Source organism: Martes martes (assembly GCF_963455335.1).
Source record: "Martes martes genome assembly, chromosome: 1".
In the NCBI taxonomy this organism is placed as follows: Eukaryota; Metazoa; Chordata; class Mammalia; order Carnivora; family Mustelidae; genus Martes; species Martes martes.
This window is the reverse complement of record NC_137888.1, coordinates 101,275,401-101,290,679: the sequence shown is the minus strand read 5'-3', so window position 1 is coordinate 101,290,679 and position 15,279 is coordinate 101,275,401. Positions and strand designations below refer to the sequence as shown.

Genomic DNA, 15,279 nt, shown 5'->3' with positions numbered 1-15,279 from the left:
TGCCAAAACTTTTTTAAAAATCAGGTATAAAGTTCAGACACCCACTTTATAAATTCTGACATCTAAGCAGAGTTTAATTAACATCACCTGTACCTTAAGGTGGGAAAGTGATGTCGACTGCTATAGCAAAGGCAAGTAAGGTCATTTTGGAATTCAGGTAACATTTTTACTGTTATGTTAATAGCATATGAAGGGGGTGTGAATATTACTGTTAATGAAGAGTACTTTCACTCAGAATCATGACAAATACATTTAGTCCTTAAAGTAGTTGTCATAACAACAATAATCCAAAAAGTATTTCTGGAATGGCTAATAATTTTTATTTAATTTTGCAAGCCTAAGGTAAAAAGCATAGGCAGTAAGTTTTACTAGTCAATAAAAACCAATTCTACTAATCACTGGTAATTAACATACTAAACAGTTGGAAAGCATTTTACTGAAAGCAAAATATTTAGAGAAAATAGACATTTATACAAAATTATAAAATGCTTGTAATAAGAATAAGTGCATTTCAAGGAAAGCACAAACTTATCTTAATTTATAGAGCCAGTTAAAGCCTTAAAAAATTTAAGTGGAAATTGAAATATGCAAAAATGTATAAACATTCTACAAAAGATGGTCATTCTTTTCCTGAGTATACTAAAGCTATGAAACTTAAGGTGACAACAGGAAGGTAGAGCTCTGGGAACTCTCTTCAAGGGCATTTCCTTTCTACACACTGTTTCCCTCCTTCTTCATATTCTTGTTTGGAAATCCACATCTGTTGAAAAGTACCCTGTAAAATGGAAAGAAAAGTTATACACTGTGCCTTTTTTTTTAGAAAATACTTTTTTTAAAAAAGATTGTATTTATTTATTTGACAGAGAGAGACACAGTGAGAGAGGGAACACAAGCAGGGGGAGTGTGAGAAGGAGAAGTAGGCTTCCTGCTGAGCAGGGAGCCTGACATGGGACTCTATCCCAGGACCCTGGGATCAGGACCTGAGCCGAAGGCAGATGCTTAACAACTGAGCCACCCAGGAGCCTCTAGAAGATACTTTTTAAATATCTTTTCACAACTCTTAAAGAATCTCTAAGACCCTCCCCCAAGTAGTCTTCCATTACTCCCCTATTACAGCCCTCCTCCAGAACACCCAAAGACACTATTTAGAATGAATATTAAGTCTTCTTATTCACACTTGTCATGAGGCTTTAGAAAATGGCTGTGGGGGAGCCTGGGTGGCTCAGTGGGTTAAAGCCTCTGCCTTCAGCTCAGATCATGATGTCAGGGTCCTGGGATCGAGCCCCGCATCGGGCTCTCTGCTCGGCGGTGAGCCTGCTTCCTCCTCTCCCCCTCTCTGCCTGCCTCTCTGCCTAGTTGTGATCTGTCTGTCAAATAAATAAATCTTTAAAAAAAAAAAAAAAAGAAATGGCTGTGACAGGAAGACTGGAGGTTTAGCTATGATGGCCTGCTGCCAACCTATGACAACAATAGAAACGGTTGTTGAAGCCTTGATCCCAGTACAGAATTGAAGAGCTATCCTAGTACTTGACTAATGGCAGCATTTAGATCTTGAAAGTGCTCATCCATCAGGACTAGGATAAAGTTTTGCAAGTACACACATGATAGTACACAGGCACTACAGAAGGAGGAAAGGAGGAAAATGACCCAAGGAGGAAGCCTATGCTGCATTAGTAAAAAAACATGTTAGTAGGACAAATTCATTCCTTAAGATTGACTCTATTCAAGTGGATTCATACATGGTATTCCATTTCGATCTAAGATTTTTTCTTTCTTTTCTTTCTTTTTTTTTTTTTTTTAATGAGACAGCAAGAAAGGGAACACAGCAGGAGGAGTTGGAGAGCGAAAAGCAGGCTTCCCACTGAGCAGAGAGCCCAGTGCGGAGCTCAACCCCAGGACTCCAGGATCATGACCTGGGCTGAAGGCAGACGCTTAATGACTGAGCCACCCAGGCGCCCCAATCTAAGATCTATTAAAAGATTGCGAATAGAACAAATACATAAGTAGACACTACCTTAAAAAATGTCAGTGTAAGTACTTCATGACATTTACTTTGGCTGCTCTGAGGTAAAGGGGAAATTCTGAGTCTAGGGTTGCAGAAAGTACAAGGACTTTTTCTCTTGATTCAAAGTAATCACCTGTCTAACTAAGCAAAACCCAGCACCATGACTTCACATCTGCCCCAAAAGCCAACTCCTGATTTCCTCCACCTCACCAAGAGGTGATGATTTAATTTTAAGTGCTACGGAGAAGTCTTGACCAGTGCCAGTGGGAGTATGAGAAGAGGCGTAAGTTAGTAAATTACCACCTTTGTTTGAGAAGGGAAATTGAAATTAGCTAACAAATAGCCACTGATAAGGCACTGAAGCATTTTGTTAAATTAGAACATGTGAAACTGGTATTATTAGATCCTCTACTCATTCATTGGATAGTTATAAAATACAAAGATAAAGGATGCACTAGAATTATTTTTAGTCTTTTTACTTAATTTACCATATTCACTGGTACATTTAAGTTAAATCATTCAATAAGACTATTTTTCAAAGTAGTTTAATTACTAACCAAAGATGCTAGAATCGAGCCACCAATCCATGAACTAAACCTCCGTTCTACTGTTGTATTATTTGCAATCAATTTCAACCGCATACTCTAAAACAGAGGGAAAAATAAATATTAGTATAATCAAAACATGACTCAACTCAGAAAATTCAGTTTTGATGACTGCCTAATGACTCTTTAAAACACCAATTATACATGATTATTTTGCAACACCTAGGCTAATAGTATGCATGGGCTGAATTACTATATAAAGTACTTTCACTAAACTACTCTTATTGTGGCTTTTAATGTATAGTATTTAATAATAAATTATATAAACCTTGGAAACTACATATAAAAAGTATAGCATTCACAATTTATATTCTCGAATAGCAAACACATATTAAATACTTACCTATAAATCAGGTACTACGCTAAGTGCTTCCTAAATTTCATTTCTTCCAACACAAAATCTAATTATCATCCCAACCTGCTACCACCCTTTCTATAATTCTCCTCAACTTGCTTGCTACTACTTTTTTAGGCCTTCACACTGTCCCTCCTACCTAAGGTAACTCCACACACCCCCACCCAACTTCCAAACCAAAATGCAGACATCAGATTTCAGGTTAAATTTTCAGTATATGTGCTGCCAAAGCGAGCACTCAGGCTAAGTTTTTAATTCATATTGATTTCCTCCCAAATTAGTGTTTATTTTTGAACTTTTTTTTTTTTTAACTCTTAATAAACACAGTTTATGGCTCAGTATCGTCTCTGTCTCCCTATATCGAGAGTTTTCCCCTACCTAGGACTTTGTTTCTGGGGATAGTTCTCAAACTGCTGATACTTCCCTATCATTTTATATGAACACATAGCTTGATTCTTTCTCACCGTGAATAAGTGTGTATGTTTTGGGAGTAGAATATGTACTACAGAAGGGGGTGGGTGCTGGGAGTAGGAGGGATGAACATGGATTTTTTTACGTGAGGAACTGGTTGATATTTATTGCAATGAATTTTTTTTTCCTGTTGTTGCATTGATTTTTAATTGCCTCCTAAATGACAAGGATAATACCTAACTGCTCTTGACCCGACCTTGGAGAGCCCAGGTCTACATATTCATTATTCTGGGACTTCCTATAACATCTAATGATTAGTACTATAGTTAAGGTCTTTTCCAGATCAGACTGTATCTTCAAGAATGTAGTAAATACAAGTTAGGTGTCAATCCTATGCCTGTATCAATATTTAAATAACAATATAACAAATTAAATAACAATTCTAAAAATGTGCCGTAAGTAAAATGTTCCTTTATATGAGAAACAAATAAGATTACCAAATATACAAATTCTATAGATACAATTAGGGCCCATGTAACCCTTAATAAGTTTCTTTTAATGAAATAACTAGTACTGAATAACATACAAAAGCTACTTGAGAAAGTTTTAAAATCTAAAATTAGGACTACTACTCTGTTATCGATGTGTACCAGGGCTTCTCCCCAAACTATGTTCTTCTAATGCTTTTAAAATCCTTTTTAAAGTTGTCACAATGTACCCAGTGTTCTTTTTAAAACAAACACAGGAGCTCTGTAGTCCTCTGCCGAATTTTATCCCAGAAGTTCACTACTTAATAAGCAACAAGACCTGGTACCTATCTGTGTGGGTGGAATTGTGTCCCCCAAAGAGAGATGAATTCTAACCCCTGGTACCTGTGAATGTTACCTAATTTAGAAATAGGTTCTTTGCAAGTGTAATTAGGATGCAAATTAAGATAAGGTCATATTAGAACAGAGTGGGCCCTTAATCCAACAGGACAGGAGTTTTTATAATGAAGAGAACAGACCCATAAGAGAGGATTGCTCTATGTCAATGGAGACAGACCGAAGTGTTGGAGCTGCAACCAGTGATCCCCAAAGGATTCCTGGCAAACTGTCAGATGCTAAGAAGAAGGAAAAGAAGAATTCTCATCTGTACATTTCAGAGAGAGCAGGGCCTGCTGATATGTTGATTTCAGACTTTGAGCTTCCAGAAGAGAGAATAAATAACTGTTGTGATAAGCCACCAAGTTTAGTTTGTGGTACTTTGTTATGGCAGCCCAAGGAAATTAATATACCATCCATCTTCCCAGCCACATCACTCTTCCCACTTCTGCACAGACTAAGCCAACTATGTTGAAATACTGGAATATGCCATCTTCCCTTCAATAGCTTGCACATCACATTCCCTCAACCTAGACGTCCTTCCATAAATTACCAACCAGATGAACTCCATTCAGTTTATTCATAAGGGACTTAAGTGCCTGCTCTACAGTGTTCCCTAGAGTGCCTGGTTCATGACCTACTAAAACCACTTAGCATGTTACAGTCTTTATGCATGTCTACTCCTGCTAGCAGACTGAGCCCTTAGAGGGTAGGAACTATAGTTTATATCCCTAGTGCCTAGCAGACTATAGATACTTAAATATGGCATCAGTGAATAAAAGATTCAAGTATATGAGTCATCTATGAAAAGATGTCACCTATGAAAATTTCATTAACAAGGGCTATTAACCTTTTTTAGGCAATACTGTATTAGGCACACACAAAAATATCAATCTACTACTGAAAAACCTTATCTATAAGATTACAGCAGTGATGAGGACACACATGACTGAAGAATACCACTAAAGAAGAAACAAAACTTACTGGTGGAGTTTTCTGAGAGAGCTCTCTATTCAACCTGTCAGTAAAGCTCTGTATTAGCGTGTTTCCTCCTGCCACTATAACACTTCCATAGAGACCCTAGGATAAAAAAAAAATAAATCAGTTCCAAATGTTTCCAACAGTTTGTTTTTTTAAAGATTTTATTTATTTTATTTAAGAGAGAGCGCACAGAGGGAGAGGGAGAAGCAGGCTTCCCGCTGAGCAGAGAGCCCAACATGGGGCTCAATCCCAGGACCCTGGGATCACGACCTGAGCCTAAGGCAGATGCTTAACTGACTGAGCCACCCAGATGCCCCTTTTTTCAACAGTTTTAAATACAACTACAACTAAAACTACATCATCCTCTACAATTTTCCCTTTCTTTTTAAATTTTTTTACTTCTATCTACACTGAGTACCTTAATCCAGTGGTTCTCAATCCTCACTGCACATTCAGTTCATTTAGGGAATTTATAAAGCACAATGCCAGAGGCAATTAAATAAAAACCTGGGGATGGGGCACAGGCAAAGGTTTTGTTAGTTTGCTTAAAACTCCAGATGATTTTGGGGGTGCCTGGGTGGCTAAGTCAGTTGAGTGTCCAACTCTTAGTTTTGGCTCCTGTCATGACCTCATGGCTTATGGGATCAAATCCTGCATCGGGGGCTCTGCACTCAGTGAGAAGTCTGCTCAAAGATTCTCTCCCTCTGTCCCTGCTCCCACTCGTGTGCTCCCGCTCTCTCTCAAAGAAAAAAAAGATCCAGATGATTTAATGTGCATTTAAAGTTTAAGAACCACTAACTTCAAGCAATTATTCCAAAACTAAAACCCAAACATAATTTTTTGGCAGAAAGCAGCCAGTATTTAGAGGTTTATTTTATACCTTCATCTTAGAATGCTCAGCTCGAAGTTACAGTATTTAAAATTAGACAATAAAGATTATTTAATGATTATGATGGACAATGCATAATCATAATATCCCTGGCCAAAATGACTGCTACCTTTCTCTTGTAGGGGTATGCATTAGAACCACATGGGGAAGTTTTTCAAAATCGACATGCTGAGTCCTCCCCCAAATAAAAATAAGTCCCTACTTACATGGAGTATACTTACCTCTAATTTGCCTGTATGTATCAGAAAGCTAATGTCAGCCTGCCTTTTTTTGAAGTTTTTATTTGAATTCCATTAGTTTACATACATGTCAGCCTGTATGCTTTTTTAATGGCTAAGTTCCTATTTTAAAAATTTATTCCAAATATCTAAATCATCTAACTTTTAAAAGAGAAAACGGAATATAGAAGAATTATGTCCTCTGTAATCAACATTAACTAAGGGAGGTATCCCACTAAAAACAAAAAGTTATCACACTCTTATAGTAAGTATAATTCAACTCAATTGCCTTCTCCTAAAGTGGCCTTGAGTTTGTGCTAAAAAATTCCATACTTACATCACTTTTGTCCTAGAAGCAGCAAATGCCTGCTACATGGCTAGCTGAAATAAAGAATATTTTTCATAGCCACCCAAAAGTCTCTTTTGAACATGTTTTTTATACATCCCTAGCTATCAGCACTATGCTCTAAGAAAATGAGTTAATTCAAACAATTTTTAAGGCACTATGTAGGCTACAAACTGAATCTAGGGGTTTTGTGTTTTGTTTTTTATTTTTAAGATTTCATTTATTTATTTGAGAGGGAGAGCACATGAGCAAGTATGAGCAGGGGGTGGGGCAGAGGCAGAAGGAGCAGCAGACTCCCTGCTAAGCTGAAGGCAGCCATATAACTGACTGAGCCGCCCAGGCACTCCTGAATATAGGGTTTAAATAATATATAACTAATCTCATAATTAGTATGTATATAATATGTAGTTATTATTTAAAACTTGGCAAAGCACAAAAAATATGAAGGTTCATTCTAAACTCCATGTAAAAGTTACATAATTTAAACCCATACCTTCCTGAACAATAAAACAATAAATAATACATATATATATTATATATATATTATATATATAATGTAAGAAAAATCACCAATAATATATATTTTGGTTTGTCACATTTTAGGAAATCTCTAGAAGAGCAATGTCCAAAAGAACTTTCAAGGGGTACCTGGCTGGCTCAGTCGGTAGAACAAAAGAACTTTCAGTGACAGAAACGTTCCCTATCTGTACTGTCAAACAGTAGCCATTAGCTATATTTACAATGTGGCTAGTGCAACTAAAAAACAGAATTTTAAATTTTTATTTTAATTTAAATTGTCACATGTGGCTGGTAGCTTCCACACTGGACAACACAGCTCTAGAGTTTTGCATTTTTCCTTTTCTAGTATTTCACAATTTTACATATTCTAAAATGGATTTCAAAGTCAACGGCCAATGTTGACAACTTAAATACTGAACTAGGGGGTACTTCCTTACCCTAAAAAATACTTTTATACCATAAGCAGAAGGCTGACACTTACTGGTCTGATATCAATATCACACATTCCAACACTTGTAGTGACAACGTGACTGACTCCCAACATTGTATTTCCTGATAAGCCCTACAACAAAACAAAAATGAGTAGTCAACAGAAGAACTTCAAACAACACACCCAAAAATATCTAGTCAGTCTTATTTAGGTTTTATAATTTAACAAGATCTTCACGTATATGGGACAAGCCAAGCTAATTATGAAAAAAGCTTTCATACCTTTACATTGGAAGGGTCAAATAATCCTTCAGGAATCTTTAACCGTTCTGCTCCGAAGTCACAATTGTACCCATTGGGGAATTCATAATGAACAGTTGGCATCTGTGCAGCTACTCTGAAAACATAGTAAACAACATTAAACAAAAGAAAAAAAAATCCTGCCCAAAATTATAAACTAAGAAATTATCAACTTTTAAGAAAGCAGAGTGAGAGTATCTTTCTTTTATAATGTCAGTGTTTCTTAACATAACTTTTTACCTTTAGACCATATTCTGCAATTCTTTAACTAAACAAATCAATTTCTTTCCTCATTTATGAAGTATTCAGTGTTTAGAAGATTAATATGAAGGTTTTAATGAGCTATTATAAATCTTGTAGATAAGAAAACATACTGTTCATCGTAAGTTGAATCTGATACTTGAAGTACTGAAGCTTGAAAGTCCTGGATAACACACTATGGATTAAAAAAAAAGTTTTTAAGAAACAAGGTTATGGAAATTTGTCTCTGCAATCTATACTTTTGTAATACTGTATTTAAAATACTTTTCTTAATGAAACCAGACCATGTTCCTGGATGGCAGAGTCATTTCAGGGGTATAAGTCTATCCAGCAAAGACTCACGAGTATCAAGAAACCCAATTCTAAACATTTGCATTAGAAACTATATTATACCACATTTAAATTAACCATAATTTTTTTTAAAAAATAAATTAATAATTATGGAAAAATGATGAAACAAAAACAATTAGGAACCTGTTCTGCATAACAAAACTGGTTTCAGAACACTGTTTTTTCCTTAAAAATAAGCCTAGACTTAGAAGCAAGATTTCGTTATCTGAATAAGTACACATGTGCACATATGTGGCATCTTATATAACTTCTAATGACTGCACATAGTGTAAAACATTTAAAATTTTTGCTACAAAATACATACAACCTCTAGGCTGCTAAAGAAAAATCTAATATCTACGCAAAATTGTTAATCGTCTCCACAATTTTCCCTTCTACTGAACACCCACAAAAATCTTTATCGTTAGGTACAAAAAGTATCAGAGAGGAGACATCCCTGGCATAGTAAATTATTACTTTCATACCCTTTTATGTTAGAAATGAATATACATCTGTGGTGTGAGAGGTTTTACTAACCTCTCTTCCTTTAAGTTATATGTTCAGAGAGGGATTTTTGATAAAGAGAATCTTACTGGCTCCTTACTAGAATAATGACACATTTTTTTAATATGGCTGACTGATGTTAAATAAGAGAACATTACTGAGCCATACTAACAGTTCTCTATAGACCGAAACAATTATCTTAGACAAAAAAGGTACAGAATAGCATATTTGTTTTTACTCTAAAACCAAAGTTCCTTCCAGGTCTTAATGTAATCCAAATGAATATAGTAGTTTGTTGAGGTAATTTGTTTGACAAATATGAAAAGCACCCCTTCCCTCTCAAAATAAGCTATTATTTTTGTTTGTAAAGTACCATTAAAACTATAAAGTGCTCTGGGTGCCTGGGTGGTTCAGTCGGTTAAGCACCCGACTTCGGCTCAGGTCATGACCCCAGGGTCCTGGGAGTAAGCCCCGCATTGGGCCCTGCACTCATCAGGGTGATGAGTACTGCTTCTCCCTCTCCCTCTGTCCCCTCCCCCCACTCATGCTGTCTCTCTCTCAAATAAAATCTTAAAAAAATATAAAATATTTTTCTAAATATTTAATATATACAAACTGCTCAAAAACTATTCTATTTTTTTTTAAGATTTTATTTATTTGCCAGAGAGAGAGAGAGAGAGAACACACAAGCAGGCAGAGGCAGCGAGAGAAGCAGGCTCCCTGCAGAGCAAGGAGCCCGATGCGGGGCTCGATCCCAGGACCCTGGGATCATGACCTGAGCCGAAGGCAGAGGCTTTAACCCACTGAGCCACCCAGGCACCCCTCAAAAACTATTCTATTAAAAACTTATAGCCTACAATAGTTTTAAAAAGAGAATAAGGGTACTTACATTACACATGTAATTGTGCCAAGACCTTGTAACCTGTGGCAACTTCTCTTTTCTTTTCCAGTTTGCTGGAGATCCTTCACGAACAGCTTCCTGAGTACCAAGAACATGCGCCAGAGTTCATTCACAACATAGGAGGTAGGGAGTTAGAGATAAATTCCAAAGAGAAAATTCAAGCATCCCTTACTTTTGATGCAATCATATACGGAGGAATCAGTTCTATATTCATTTCTTGGAAGAGTTCTCTGCATTGCATAGTAATGAAGTCTCCAGCAAGAGGGGATTTCACAATGCCTATGAAAACAGATTAAACAAGGCTAAGACAGTAGTAAATCCAAGCTCCTTGGGACAAATTCTTCTGTGTATTTATATATGAATAATTTTTTCAAGTAGAATTAACTGAACCAACCCTTTAAGCATGAATGAAGCCATGCATCAGTTTTAAATACATATTATAAAGATTTTTTTAAAACTCTAAACAAAGAGACATTATTTAGACACTGATATGACTTGATAGTCCAACTCACTGCTCTGTTATCCATGTCTTCATGACAGCTAACACCATCTCAGCATACCCACATTAAATCCACTTACCCTGCTGAAGGACATAGCCATCGTGAACTGGAATTGCAGTGGTATGAGTGGCTCCACTATCCAAAATAAGCCCAGTAGAACGACCATTAGCAAATCTAGTTTAAAGCATTAAGGAAAAGAAAATATCAAGGCTCCTAAAATATGTTTAATTGTAAATGTTTATTGTAAAGGGAAAGTTTTATTAAGGCATTCTTAAACATGTATATTATGGCTTAAAATGTGTTAAAGTTAATCCAGGGATGAAAACTGGTGTCAAATATCTGGCTTAAAGAGAAATGAGATCAGGCAGGACTTCCAAAATGACAGTGAGAGGAAGTCAGGGAAACCTTTTTCCCAGAGAGACACCTACTGAACTGGTCAAAATTAGCACAACCATTCAAAGTCTCTGGAGACAGATGAAAGGACTTATATTTAACAAAATCTACCGAAATTCAGTAAAAGGTGGGAGGCTTTGGCATTTGAGCTAGGAACTAAAACTGTTCTCCACAGAGGTTAAAGAAAAACCATTGTAGCAGTGTGGCAGCTGAGTGGCAGTTCCCACAACTCAATGGGAAAGCTATTCCAGGTGGATTCAACAGCCAACAAATATTGGCAGATCCCATCTTCCACAGCTCTGTGCTGCAGAGGGCCAGTGTCACGTCAACCTCATACACCAACACGTAGGAGCAGGGCCGTTCCCTTGGTCATCAAATATTTACTGAGCACCTATTATGTGCCTAGTGTTAAGTCTGGTACTGAATAAGGAACCATAGTTAGTCTGGCCCTGGCATTCCCAAGCCCAGAAGGCACAAGAAGGTGCTCCAAAACGGACTCTGCCCTGAATATCCTGTTTAGTAGAGATCAGTAATGCTGTGAAAAGAACAGCTTGGGGTGCACTGGGGGTATAATGGAGAGACCACCTAACCAACCCTGGGGAAATCCAAATGTAAGCTAGCAAGGAAAAGACAGGGAAGATATAGGAACATGTGGAAAAGGCAGGCGGCAAGAGGATATGGTGAGGCCAGGGAAGTGCAAAGTAGTTCAGGAGAGCCTGCAAGAATGTGGAAGATGATTCTGGCTTAAAGCAGCCTGGCAATTACAGATTATTAGAGGGGCAGTGAGAAGAATGGGCAAGGTAAGAGGAAGGGTTGCAGTAATCCCAGAAATAGCTTGCACCAAAAGCAGTGGCAGTGGAGAGAGAGAAATCAATGGATCTGAGAGGTTGTGGGGAAGAAAAAACACAGGTCTTGATGACTAAATTTGAAGGGTTACAGAGAAAGATTTTGGGATGCCTGGGTGGCTCAGTCGGTTAAGTGGATGTTTTTGGCTCAGGTCATGATCCCAGCGTCCAGGGATGGAGTCCCGCATCTGGGTCCTTGCTCAGGGGGGAGCCTGCTTCTCCCTCTGTCTGCTCTGCCTGCTGCTCCCCGCGTTTGTGTTCTCTCTCGACAAATAAATAAAATCTTAAAAAAAAAAAAAAAAAGAGAGAAAGAGAGAGAAAGATTTCCAGTCTGGGCAACTAGGAGTAAGAAGATATAAAGAAAGAGAAGGAATAAATTTGAGGGGAGAAAAGATTAATTCAGTTTTGGACATAAAGTACTTCAACAGATAATTAATACAAAAAGTTCTAGTAGGGCAGGTGGATGTGGGCCTGGGGCTCACAAGAAAGATCTGGGATACAAAACAGATACGTATTTGGAATTTGTTAGTGTAGAACTGGTATCTGAAGCCAAGGAAATGGATAATTTAAACCAGAAAGAGCATGTCAAGAGAAATGAAGGGCCAAGGGCAGAAAACCAAGGAATGCGTAAGAATGATCAGAATCAATGAGGATCAATGGCCAGAAAGACAGGTTGGTGATTTATCTTTGCTAATACTGGTACTTTATTGAGCTCTGGTCAACTATATACACAAACATTAATTTGATGCTCTGTTAGTAGAAAGCAACAGATGCAGTAATATCAAACTAAAAAGTGGCATAAAGGTACATGGATCTTCCTATAAATAACAAAATCTGGACAAATTATCTTAGATGACCATTTTAAGATACTGGAAAGTGTTTAAATGCAGTCAAAATTCAGCCAAAATTTATTCTCATAAAACTGCAACTGGAAGGGGTAAGAAGTTGAAGTTTGTAGCTTCCTTGCCTGAAAGTGCTCCCCAGCTCCATAGCTACAATTGGGAAAGCAGTGGTGGAAAACTGTAACTTTACCACCTTGAATGAACAGAGAAAGGAGTTCAGGGCCTGAAGAAAAGCTGGACAGGTAAGGTAGAAACCCTAGAAGTCAGAGAACTACAGAAGGGATCAAACTCAAAATCAGAGTATAAAATGTACCCACATCTCTGACTGACTGCTAAACTCTCCAGGGGCAGAACTTCAGGGGGTCCAACAAAAACAGAGAGAAGAGAGAGTAATCCACTCTTCAAAGAGCAGCACCTAGGAGCTCTGTGATTTTCCTACATTTTTAGCTAATTGCATTCTCCAACAGTACACAGCTTGGACAGAAGGCCCTGTTTACTAGCTTGAGGTGTCAAGAGGACAGAGCCTGAGGTTGGCAGATATGAGAATCCAGCTATCAATTAAATCAGATAAAATAATGCTACCCTTCTAATATTTTTGTTTTGGAAAATAAATTTTTTTCATAAAAATGTTATTTATGTTAACCTAAATGGGTCTTCTTGGTCATTTTTAAGTTAATAAATAAATGCTAAAACAATACTCAGTTGGGGTGCCTGCGTGGCTCAGTCAGTTGAGCATCTGACTCTTGGTTCTTGCTAAGGTCATGATCTGGGGGTCATAAGACAGAGCCCCACACACATCAGGCTCGGTGCTCAGCTGGGAATCTGCTTCTCCCACTCCCCCTGTCACTCCCTCACCTCACACATATGCTCACTTTCACAAATAAAAATGTTTTAAAAAACAGAACAATTCTTAGTTTTTTTCTTTTTTTTTTTTTTTTAAATCTAACACCTATTTTTTTTAAAGATTTTTATTTATTTATTTGACAGACAGAGATCACAAGTAGGCAGAGAGGCGGGGGGGGGGGGTGCGGAGTGGTGGCAGGGAGCTCGATCCCAGGACCCTGGGATCATGATCTGAGCCGAAGGCAGAGGCTTTAACCCACTGAGCCACCCAGGAGCCCCAGAACAATTCTTAGTTTTAATTTCTCACAGTAATCCTGACATACAACCCACATAAACAAAATCTTTACAGTCCTCAGTAATTCTTTAAAGTGTAAAGGAGTCCTAAAGCCATACATAATCTTTGAGGTCAAAACAATTTTTAGAATAATAATAAGATGTTATTTGCCCTTTTCACTGTCATTCTCTCATGAGTGTATATGCGACTTTTCCAGAGACCATGTCATGTATGATACAGAACAGACTGAACGCAAAAGACAGATATGAGAATCCAACGTTTGTTACTAAGCCTGATGTTAAAGAGATTTGAAAAAAATGTAAAATAATTCCACTCTTCTCATAATTTTTTTGGTTTTAGAAATCAGTTGATTTGCATTAAAATATTTTATATTATGACTTATTAATTTACTTAGACTAAGAAATCTAATTTTTTTGGTTTCTATTTTAATTTCCAATATGGTAAACACCACCAAATACAATCCACTACTAAGTAAAAGCTCCGGATGTAAAAGGTTGAGATCCACTGGGCTGGAAGAACATAGTAAAAGGACACCAATCATCTAAATCCAGAAATGTAGGAAATTCTACATGACAATCTACTTCCTTAACAGACAAATTACAAGGGAAAAAAAGGGTTGGGGGAATAGAACCTACAGATTAAAAGAGACCTAAGAGACATACCAAATACAATGTATGACCTTGTTTGGGTCCTGACTTATATACACTACACTGTTTTGTTTTTTAAAGATTTTATTTATTTATTTGACAGAGAGAGAGAACACAAGTAGGCAGAGAAGCAGGCAGGAGGGGTGGGAAGCAGGCTGATGCGGGGCTCAATCCCAGGACCCTGAGATCATGACCTAAGCCGAAGGCAGAGGTTTTAACCCACTGAGCCACCCAGGTGCCCCTACACTACACTGTTTTTTTAAAAAGTTGTGATTACTTCCTTTTTTTGTCTTGAGACACATGGTAAAATCTTTTAGAGACACATGCTAAAGTTTCTATGGATAAAATTATATCATATCTGGGACTTACTTCAAAATCATAGTGCGAGGGGGAGAGGGAAGGGTTTTAACTACTACAAGTTAGCTACGTTTTGAAAATTGAACTGTGCAATAGGCACATGGAGGTTCAATATGACATTCTATATTTTTCTGTATTAGAAATTTTCCATAATAAAAGGTTAAAAAATAGAACAATGCCCGATTCTGTTTACATACTCCTTGTAAGGAAGCAGCCAAACAGACCTAAGTTCAAATTCAGTAAAGCCACTTTCAAACTGTGGACTTGAACAAGTTTGCTTACTTCGGCCACATTCCTAAGAGGGTTATTATGAGTATTAAGTGAGATAATGCACACAGTGCTAGCTAGCATTCTCTATGTTCTACTCAAAAACCTGCAATGTATACTAGAGTCTAAAGTTCAAATTTTTAAAATCTGACAGGCAAGGTCTGTACAGTTTGACCCAAACCTATTTCCACAACTCCTTCTGAAGTCTAATAGAAATTCAACTATAAACCAAGGCACTGGAAAGAACACTTTGACTTCCTACCTCCACACTTTTGCTAAAATCACCTCCAAAACACACCATTACAGACAATGTTAGATTACCACCGTGATTCTCATATATATGTAAAATTTACTTGAATATTATAGCAATCCA

The 15,279-nt window shown here is 37.3% G+C and overlaps 1 protein-coding gene across 2 annotated transcripts in view; it reads right to left on the bottom strand.

Annotated features, from left to right (window-relative positions):
* Positions 1-50: 50 nt before the first annotated feature.
* Positions 51-15,279, bottom strand: part of ACTL6A (actin like 6A) — a 29,330-nt gene continuing 14,101 nt past the window's right edge. For both annotated transcript variants that reach the window (XM_080801731.1, XM_080801732.1), the window contains exons 6-14: positions 10,497-10,591; positions 10,090-10,196; positions 9,906-9,995; positions 8,296-8,357; positions 7,904-8,018; positions 7,674-7,754; positions 5,224-5,319; positions 2,563-2,649; positions 51-775 (exon numbers count right to left, since the gene is read on the bottom strand). In XM_080801731.1, the coding sequence (XP_080657857.1) occupies positions 695-775; positions 2,563-2,649; positions 5,224-5,319; positions 7,674-7,754; positions 7,904-8,018; positions 8,296-8,357; positions 9,906-9,995; positions 10,090-10,196; positions 10,497-10,591 (814 nt within the window). In that variant the 3' untranslated portion in view covers positions 51-694. The remainder of the gene's footprint in view (positions 776-2,562; positions 2,650-5,223; positions 5,320-7,673; positions 7,755-7,903; positions 8,019-8,295; positions 8,358-9,905; positions 9,996-10,089; positions 10,197-10,496; positions 10,592-15,279) is intronic.